This window comes from Hippocampus comes, unplaced genomic scaffold (genome assembly GCF_001891065.2).
Source record: "Hippocampus comes isolate QL1 unplaced genomic scaffold, H_comes_QL1_v1.1 scaffold378, whole genome shotgun sequence".
Lineage (NCBI taxonomy): Eukaryota > Metazoa > Chordata > Actinopteri > Syngnathiformes > Syngnathidae > Hippocampus > Hippocampus comes.
This window is the reverse complement of record NW_017806061.1, coordinates 673,299-682,490: the sequence shown is the minus strand read 5'-3', so window position 1 is coordinate 682,490 and position 9,192 is coordinate 673,299. Positions and strand designations below refer to the sequence as shown.

Sequence of the window (9,192 nt, the reverse complement as noted above, 5' to 3'; positions counted from 1 at the left end):
GCGGGCCTCCGACACCGGCGGTAACACCCACGCGTCCTGCGACACGCTGGCCGGCGCGGGGAAGAAGCGGCGTCACAAATGTCAACCAACGTCTCCCGCCGTGCGAGCGCGGGTGCGGGCGGGCGCGTTTTCCTACTTGTAGGTCCAGGGTGAGATGGAGTGGTTCTGCAGCGGTCGGAAGGTTTCGGGGGGACGCAGGATGTCGGGGTTGAGCTCGAGGGACACCGTCTGGATCTCCGCCGTCCGGGACTCGCGGAGCGCCGACCGGCCTTCGGATCGGCCGTCTGCCCCCGCGCCGGGCGCGCCCCCCGACAGCAACGCCACCATCGTCGTCATCGCGACCTGAACGCATCAGCGGTCAGCAAATCAAAGAACCCTCATCAACCGGCACATTTTTTGGGTCATCGTCGGCACCGATTTGGCTCATACGACGCTCGGGATCGATCGATGGCGGGAGGGGGCACACGTAAGCCGGACGGGGCCGACGTTCGTTTCAAAGTCATTCGAGCGCCGCAGAAATCTCTTGTACTGTGAGTGCAGCACGTCCGCCGACTAGTTCATTTCATTTGGACTCGGGCCCGCGAGCCACACGCGGTCCAAAGCGAAGACGAGAGGACGTGGAAAAAGCCGGCGGCGGCCCGCAAGCCGCCGCTCCGACGGCACGCGAGCGAACGCTGAGGATCGATGAAGAAGAAACGTCATCGATGCCGCGTGCCGTACATCGAGCATTATTTGACAAGAAAGATGACCTCGACCTCGACCTGGAACAGGCGGAGGGATCCCACGGCCGGCTCACCCGAGTCTTCGCCGAGCGCCGTCAAGCTCAAATTCTGCCGCTCGCTCGCGAATCGACGCCGTCCAAAAAGGGCAAGTGTGCGGCCGGCGGGCAATCCCTCCTTTGGCGCCATGCGGGCGAGCGGGCTCGTCCCCTCCCTCCGATCCGCGCTCTCCCTCGCAAAGCTTCTGCCGCTCCGGATCGCCCGTCGTCGGCGGGGCGGAGAGCGCGGAGAGCTTTCGGCCGCTTCGGAACTCGCTACCGCCGTCTTTGAGCTTGTCGAAAGGGCGCTTCACAGACCCAACGTTTGACGATTATTGTTCTGAAACGTCATCATCGCGATGCTAAAACGTGACTCCGAATCCAGGCCGAAGCCAAAACACGCGTCCGGTCGGCTCAAACGTGTCTCGGCAGCTACGTCGCCAACTCCCGAGCCCTTTCGGCACGAAGGCGGCGGTCTTCGGAACGGTTCTCGCGACCGACCGGCGCGTCTTACCGTGGCAACGGCGGCGTTCGGCATGGAAAGCATCGTCGCGGCCAGGCGGAATCTTGCGTTCTTCGCTTGGGAGGCTCCTCGGGTGCCGCCGGAGGTCGAGGCGAGCGAATGACGAGAGCGCGGCGTTCCTCGGCGGCTTTATCCCGATTGGCCGGTGCTGATGTCATCTTTGATCTTCCTCGGTAAACCGCACGGGCCGACCGGCCGGCGTGACGAAGCGTGACGCCCGACCCACTTTGGCACACATGAAAGCTTCTAGGTCAGCGTTTGAACTCGTTCAGCGTTTGCGTTTGATCTCGCCGGGTTCCGCTTCGGGATGAAAGGACGGTGGCTTCCGGAGCCCCCGCAGACAAAAGCTGCTGACTGGCGCATCTCGCGGCGGCCGACTTCCTGTTGACGTTCCACTGGGCGAGGTGCGCCGCCGCTCCCGACGCGCGTAAGAAGTTCCAAACGGGGGGTTTTGAGCGTCGTCCCGACCTTTTCCGACACGTCGGGCAACCAACGCGCAATAAAGTCGATGGGGTTGGCCGTCAGTAACGGCGACGGCCGTCGGACGGGAGAAGAGCGAGACGAGCGCACGCGGAGCCCGAGACGAGCCCGCGTGCCCCACTTTGACCGGTTGGCGCGCAACGTGACTCGAATCGCCGCGCCATCGCCATCCGTGTCGCCGGCCGTTGCGAGTGCAGCCGCCGGAGCGAGAGTCGGCGCTCGGCACAGGAAGTGACGAGTGTCACAGAGTCTGACCTGGTTTCGAGTGACTCACTGTCAACCGCACGGAGTGCGCTCTCGTCACATTTTCTGCTCGTTTGCGCCCACGTCGCAGCTCGACCGACTTCCTGCGGTGCCCCCGCCGCCGCCGCCTTCAGCCATCGACGCGTTCGAGCGCGTTTTGTTCACGTCTGACATTCGCCGCGTCTCTCGAGCCAGTCGACGTGCAATGTGCTCCGTCCTCGACATCCGCTCGGTCGCGGGCTCCTATTTTTCGGTCCAATTGTGAACTTGGACTCTCGCGGAAAGACAAAATGAAGCGTCTTGGTTGTTGTTGTTGTTGTTGCGCCGACTTTGTCCCTCGATTTAAACGATTCCCCCTTTCAAGGAGTAACGCTTCGGTGACAGGGACCCAACGGTCCGCTCTACTCTCCGAGAGCGAGTCCGCCATCCTCCCAAGTCGGAGGAACGGTCCGAATCGGGAGAACCGCTCGCGTCGGCCCGCCGAACCGTGGCGGCGGAAGGAGAGCGGGGCCGCCGACACGCCGCCCCGCCAATTGTTGATCGTCGCCTTCAGAAATGGCCGCCGCGTAAATAGGACAGCGAGACTTCCATCTTCCTGCTTGGAACTCGGGGGTGGGTGCAACGGCAACGTTTCGAATTCTCGACGCGTATCCATCGCTAAGGCACGTGACAAACACTAAAAGCGACGTCATTTGGTATTTCGCAAAAGGTCAGAGACAACTCGAGTCGAGGTATGAGCGCGCAAAGCCTCTTCTCGCTCACCGACCGTTTGCAAGGAGAAGGCCGGCCCGGGCGAGTCTCGTCTCGTCTCGGCACAAATGACAAATGCCGGGACTCCGCCGAGAGCACGTGTTCGGAGTCGTCTCGCGACTCGGCCGCGTCGCCTCGCCAAGTCTTCCGCGCGCAAGGGTGCAAAGGCTGACCGCGCCGGCTCCAATCGCGACTCGGCGACGGTCGCGAGAGGCGGCTTCGTCGTCGTTGGAATGAGCAACGCCCGATCGGTAGCGCCGCCCGTGGTCCGGAGGGGTATCGCTCGCCTCAAATGCACGGGAGCTTCCGCGCCGGGTGGCGCGCCGCTCGTTCCGCAAATCAAAACAGAAGAACGACGCGAAGGACGTTTTTCAATGATTCCACGTTTCATGTCGTGACACGATGAGGATAAAAAAGCTTTGGGAGGTTTTTTTTGACCGCGGGGTCTCATTTCCTTCGGCGGTGTACAAATTTGGTGCCAGTCGACTTGGTCGAAGAGGCCAATTGAAGCACGGCCACACAGCTAACAATGATTAGCACGAATACAAAGAAATAAGTGTTGACTTTGGACTTTTTGGATTCAAGTTTAATCAAGGTAGAAAACAAGCCTAAAAGAAAATGCTGCAAGTTGACACGCACTGACGAATGACACGCATATGTACACTTGAGGGTCTTGGTGGAGGGCGTGGTCATTCTGCCGCATTGGAGCCGGAATCTGGAGCAAAAAAAAAAATTCAATGACTTTTTACACACACGCACGCACAAAGTTTGGGATATTTGGCTTCAGGTCATCTTTCTCAAAAAAATGTAAAAACAAAAACAAGAATCAGGCTCCATGTATATCAGGAAAGTAAAGACATTGAAGTAGAAGGATGACTGGTGATGACATCATCTCAAACAATTGACTGAAAGAAAAGCGGGAAATGCAGTTTTGGTTCGTCTTGAACATTCACCTGAAAGCCAAATAACTCAGTAGTAAATACGCATATGTAGACAGGCGTGCGTGGCCCCCCGCAACTTCCAAAACGATACCGCAATGTTTTTTCACTCACTTTAAGGGCCTGGAAACACGATTTTCAAGTCCAGAAACTTTGAGCACGTGCGCGTGACAACTTACTCTTTCCGTCGCATGCCACAATCTTGACCTTGTCCACCTTGACGAGGTCGGTGACTTCTCGGAACTCCACGTCGTTCAACACGAACGTCCACACGTTATCGCAAAAGCGGTAAGTGTTCAGCGAACCCTGACAACACAAGCGCAACGTCAAAACGCAACACGCGGCCGGCCCGTGCGCTCCGTGTGCAAACGGAACAAAAGCGACCATTTCACGTCTGAAATAGCGACAGCGCGATTATCGGCCGGGCCGATATTTGGCATTTTAGCGATGATCGACATCTGCCTTTTTATTTCTCTCTTTTTTTAACGAACCCTGCGGCTGAGTTCTTTTGGCTCCGATAGCCGCAGCACGCCCCCCCCCCACCGTCCGCGGCTCTCTCCGGCATTGGGCCGCTCACAGCGCCATCCGAATGCTTGCTCTGGGAGCGGCTAACGGGCACTCGGCGGTCACGGCGGCGCCGTGGACCTCCAAGCAGTTTATGCTGCCTTTCAAGATTCACGCACCGGCAGAGGAGATAATATTGCAAAGGGTGCCTTGAAAATCTTTTTTTTTTTTTATAAACGATGTCGGGGCATCAATGGCCATGCCGCTTGAGCTCGCGTAACGGCCGTCCGGTCGCAGCGCGGCGGCCACTCTCGTCTTTGGGCGCATTTTGGAATTCATGTCAACCGTCAAGTCCCGCGTCCACCGTTACGTCCCTTGACGGCGCCGGGCAGCTCGGGCCGGTACACCTGCGATCCGACCCCAAAATCCCGACGGCGTAAAACCTCATTTGCGTCGCCAAAGCCGGACGCGGTCGCTCGGCGGCACCCGGGTCTGCATCGGAGCAAGGAAACGGCACGAGCGCTTGGGCGGTCGGGTCACCCCGACGCCGTGACGGGAAGACGGCGGATGGCGACGACGGCCAAGACATCAAGGCAAAAACAGAGGAGGAGTGCGGACTCACCTTGAAGTTGACGCGGTTGCGTACGCGGTTGGCGAGTGCTGTGTTGATGGCTTTGTCAAACTGAAGAAGAACCTGCAGGGCCAACTGGGGTGTGATCTGCTGCGTCTGACGGACGAACACACACGAACTTGGCACATGCTTCTCTTGCGCCGGGGTTTCACTGAGAAGCATCCAAACGGTATTCAAATGTCGCCTGTATGCGCGCTAACTTCATTTGCCACTTTTGTTGGCCCAACGGAGGATGTCCGCAGACATTGAAGTTTCCGAGCGTTGTCGCGCCGCCGCCGCCGCCATCTGTGGGGATGTGTTCATCATGACAAGCTCGACAGTGACAGACAAGCTGCGCTCCACCTGCCTCGATGCCTCCCCCGGTGGGGGGAGGGCGAAAACATTTCCCGTCTCCTGTACAGTAGGGTGAACGGTTGACAAAATCCACACTTTGCTTCGTATTTCGCTTTCGCGCTCATTGTTTTTGGATCAGTAGCGGTTAAGCCCCAAAAATCAACGATGTCCGCCGGCTTACAAGTGAACGCAAATGTTCACGGCATGTTTAGTCCTGGCTAATCTTGCATTTTTTTGTTTTGTGTGGGATCTACGCGAGCAGCGAATAGTGACGGCCGTGAGAAACATCGTTCGGCGGATGGCACGAGGTGCAATCGACGCGCGTTGGCTTCAACCCGTTGCCGTCCATGCCACCGAAGGAGTCCGGCACTTGCTGCAAATACAGCAGCTTCGCCTTCAAGCATACAGGGGCGGACGGCTCGCACTCCAAAAGTTGCCGGGCTCGACAGGCCAGAACGGATGCGTTCTCCCAGGCGCTCGCTGAGCCCCGCGCTTCCCATTTTAGACCGGAGAACAAAAACGAGACGTGCGAGGGGGCCGAACCCGGTCAACGGGGAGACCAAGGAAGGTCACCTGCAGTGGCCGCCGTCATCTGGGTTGGGCTGTGCGAGCTGTCCTGAGACATCACGGGCCCGTCGTTGGGAAGGTGGGGGTGGGGGGCGCACATTTGCCAGCTTTCCGCGTCCGACACGACCAACGCGCCGGCCTAGCGCAAACTGAGCCCGTCCGCCAATGTGAAAAGAGAGAGAGAGAGAGACCCTCTCTTGTTCCCGAGCTAAACGAGCGAGCGAACGTGTCGATGGCAACGTGTGTCCACAAAGAGTCGTGTGTGTGTGTGTGTGCGTGTGGCTAGCGGAAGCTAAGTAGCATTAGCAGGTAGCGCGCTTGCTGCTCACCTGAATGAGCTCGTCCAGGCTCTCCTGCAGGCTGTTTCCCAGCGTGGTGTTCCTGTACAACTGGTACGCCATGCTCGACCGAGGCGGGCGAGAGAGAGACAACGGCGAGGCCCGCGACCACGCGGAAATGAACAAGCACACGCACACAGCAACCAGAACGGCGTCCACCGTCTGCTTCGTCGTCGTCGTCGTCGTCGTCTTCTTCTTCTTCTGCTCCTTTTTCCGATTTACGGTCGAGCGGCAAACGACTTGTTCGCCCGTTCAGTCGTGCGTTGTGATCAAGTGGCGCCCCCTTGAGCGGCCACAAGATAGGCGGACCGGAGACGGACGAGGAAAAGTGCATCATAAAGTGAGCCCGAGTCCAATGACCGTCTTCGGAACCGGGACGATCCGAGTGAGCTCAACGCGGGCGGGGTAAACCTAAACGCTTGACTTCTCGAAGCGCCCTCGTCCTTTTTTTGGGTTCAATTTTCCTTGGCGGCTTGAATGAGGCGCCGACTTATGACGTCACGAAAACCCATTTCACTTGCCGAATTCCAAACCTCAACCTCGCAGGAAGCGCGCCCCCTGCCGGGGCCATGTGCTCCTGCTCATCGGTCAGCGGAAGACGTCTTTTGACCACTAAAGTTGGACCCGATGACCTCGACCGACGGCCCCCCCCCCCGCGTTTTTTCTTCTTCTTCTTTCGTCACGGGCCAGTTGAGACGAGCGCAAGCTGTTCAGTTTTTTTTTTCTTTCCCATTGCAAGTTTGACGCAACGGTACAGACAACAAAGATGTGGTGACGGAAATAATTGCATTTATTGAAGTCCTTTTGTTTCCAAAAAGCCGGCGTGACGTCGCCCTTTTCTTCGCAGTCGGATGTGAATTGGTTTGGATGAAAAGGCCACACAGGCCCCCTTTCATCTTGTTATACGTTGCGTTTACGATTTGGCTTGGCGCTGTATCAATCAGCGTGTATTGTATTGCATTTGATTGGCTCCGCTGTTCGGAAAAGCAAACGAAACGCAAGGGAGGCCTTTGGTGTTTCGGCCACACCCACCTCGGAACTGGACCGACAGCATTCTGCGGCGATCGTCGCGTGGGGTTCTCAGAGTTCCGGTTGCCACGACAACAGCGTCTCCATCTCTCCGGCGTCTTTGTCGATCGCCGGCGCCGCGTCCCCGGGGGGCGGCCGCGCGGCCGCGTCACGGGGGGGCGCCGACATCGACGGCGCGCCGCTCGCCTCGGCGGCGATGTCCGCCAGAGCTCCGTCGTCCTCGGGCAGCAAGAAACGGAGCGGCTCCAGCAGCCGCTTCGCATCCACGCGACCCAAACGCTCGCCGCTGAGCATGTGAGAGGCCGGAACACCTACACGCACGCGCACACAGTAATGCAAAGTTCAGCCTTGTGACATGAGTCATACGCGTCACCCATACGACTCGCGCTATTTTACTTGCGGCAATGTTTGACATTGGGCTCGGCGCATGTGCGACACGCGACGTCGGTCGCCATGTACATGACGTGCTCCGCCGGCGTCCCAAGTTGTGTTGATCACATGTCCGGCGTACGCTACGTTCATGACATGTTTCGTGGCATTTGACGGCATGTCGGATGCGCGCCATCTTGGTGACGTGAGCGTTCGATGCCGGCTTAGTCGCGCGTCCCACATGCGCGCGGGACCTTCGGATTGCACGGCTGCGACACGTTCCCGAAAGGGACTGCGTGACCTCATCTTTTCTTTGAACAACCGTCACTGAGCGTTTGGGCAGGAAGCAAAGACGCAATCGGTGTCCTGGCTAACTTGGCGAAGGACGGAGCGCCCGCTTTGCTAGCCGGCCACCTGTTGCCGGTTAGCCCCTTCACCGCGCCGCGGGATGTTCCCAACGGGCGCGGGATGAGCGCCGCTCAACTTTGGCCGCTCTTGGACCTTCTTCGAAAAAGCGTTGACGAGCCGCGCGCCGGCCGGCAGTCGGACCGAGACTCCGCGGTCGCGTGAAACGGCCGCAAACGCATTCCCGTTGCGAAATTCCGGCTTGAGGCGCTCGGGTGTTCGACGTCGTTCTTTGCGCGTCGCCGTTTTCCCTCGAAAAGCGCGCGTTTGTCTTTCTGGCCGCCGGATAATGATTTCAGTTGATTTGATTGCCTTCTCCACAAAATATTGATTTTCTGATGACATTTCAGGCAACCGTTTTGGGGGAAATCGAGAAAAGTAGAAGTGGTATCGGTACTCGCCATTGGCATCGGCCGACGCGCGCGGCGCTACGCTTTAGAGAAAAAAAAAAAAGACCATGATCACGAAGGCTTCTGACCGAGGACGAGCGCCATCTGCGCGGCGGGGAAGAGAATCTGCAGGCATCGGTCCAGGAAGGGCAGCAGGTCCCGGGCGTAGACGAGACACATGCGCGCAAACACCCGCCGCTCGCCGTCGCTGAACGCCGAATCCTCGGCGCGGTGGAAGGCCGACAGCTGAGCGCTCACCTGATGGGAAAAGGCGACACGACGTCAACGCGCCGCACCAAAAAAGACGGATTTTGCACGGGAAAGCGTCGCGGATGTCCGACTTTGGGGTGAAAGGTCAGGATGGGGCCAAAATCTCAAAGCAGGTTCGCGGGGTCGCGCGGTCACGTGCTGGTCACGCCGCCCTCCGGTGGACGACGAGCGTGTGCTCCGAGAGCTCGTCAATCATCCGGTGTCACTCGCGCGACTCTTCCTCACTCGCGGCAAAAAACACGCTGTTCATTTGGCCGTAATACCAAGCCCGTGACTTCAGGAACAGTCAAAACAATGAAACGGCTTTCCGCGAGACGGGGGGGGCACTTTGGGCACATCGCAAAGCCGCGTCGCAACCATTTGGGAAACTTTGCTCAAGTGGCGTGCCGTGAGATTGTTTTTTTTTCCCCTTTTTGTCCAATTGAAACCAGAGAAGGCGGGGGTAGCGGATGGCCGTTTTCTCTCGCTCTTTCCCCGCCCGCAGGTTCCAAGGTATCTGGGCTCCTCGTGGCCTTCCCCCCCACTTGGCGCGAGTGCGTTTGTCTTACGTGGCAGAGGGCGCGGTGCAAGTCGGCGGTGACGCTCTGGGCGAGCGCCAGGGGGCGGCACAGGCGCAGGTCGTTGAAGGCGGCCAGGACGCCATTGAGGAAGCGACCCAGCGGCGGG

General features: G+C 58.7%; 3 protein-coding genes across 3 annotated transcripts in view; all 3 read right to left on the bottom strand.

Annotated features, from left to right (window-relative positions):
- LOC109529773 (interleukin-17F-like) overlaps positions 1-1,976 on the bottom strand; it is a 2,685-nt gene extending 709 nt beyond the window's left edge. The window contains exons 1-3 of the mRNA XM_019893205.1: positions 1,272-1,976; positions 137-342; positions 7-46 (exon numbers count right to left, since the gene is read on the bottom strand). Coding sequence (XP_019748764.1) covers positions 7-46; positions 137-342; positions 1,272-1,304 — 279 coding nt within the window. The 5' untranslated portion in view covers positions 1,305-1,976. The remainder of the gene's footprint in view (positions 1-6; positions 47-136; positions 343-1,271) is intronic.
- A 1,345-nt stretch (positions 1,977-3,321) lies between these two features.
- Positions 3,322-6,271, bottom strand: gtf2a2 (general transcription factor IIA, 2). Its single transcript, XM_019893266.1, has 4 exons — positions 6,056-6,271; positions 4,818-4,922; positions 3,871-3,997; positions 3,322-3,468 (listed from the first exon to the last, which is right to left on the bottom strand). The coding sequence occupies exons 1-4, from the start codon at positions 6,125-6,127 to the stop codon at positions 3,443-3,445; spliced, it is 330 nt and encodes a 109-aa protein (XP_019748825.1). The 5' UTR covers positions 6,128-6,271; the 3' UTR covers positions 3,322-3,442.
- A 565-nt stretch (positions 6,272-6,836) lies between these two features.
- cog8 (component of oligomeric golgi complex 8) overlaps positions 6,837-9,192 on the bottom strand; it is a 5,826-nt gene continuing 3,470 nt past the window's right edge. Inside the window, 3 exon segments of the mRNA XM_019893264.1 lie at positions 6,837-7,404; positions 8,346-8,514; positions 9,075-9,192. The exon segment at positions 9,075-9,192 is cut by the window's right edge and continues 30 nt beyond it. Coding sequence (XP_019748823.1) covers positions 7,145-7,404; positions 8,346-8,514; positions 9,075-9,192 — 547 coding nt within the window. The 3' untranslated portion in view covers positions 6,837-7,144.

Coding starts and splice junctions, on each gene's coding strand:
- gtf2a2 (XM_019893266.1), bottom strand. CDS start 6,127: ATGGCGTACCAGTTGTACAGGAACACCACGCTGGGAAACAGCCTGCAG. Junction 4,923..6,055: donor GCCTGGACGAGCTCATTCAG/GTGAGCAGCAAG, acceptor TTCGTCCGTCAG/ACGCAGCAGATCACACCCCA. Junction 3,469..3,870: donor TGTGGCATGCGACGGAAAGA/GTAAGTTGTCAC, acceptor TTTTTGCTCCAG/ATTCCGGCTCCAATGCGGCA.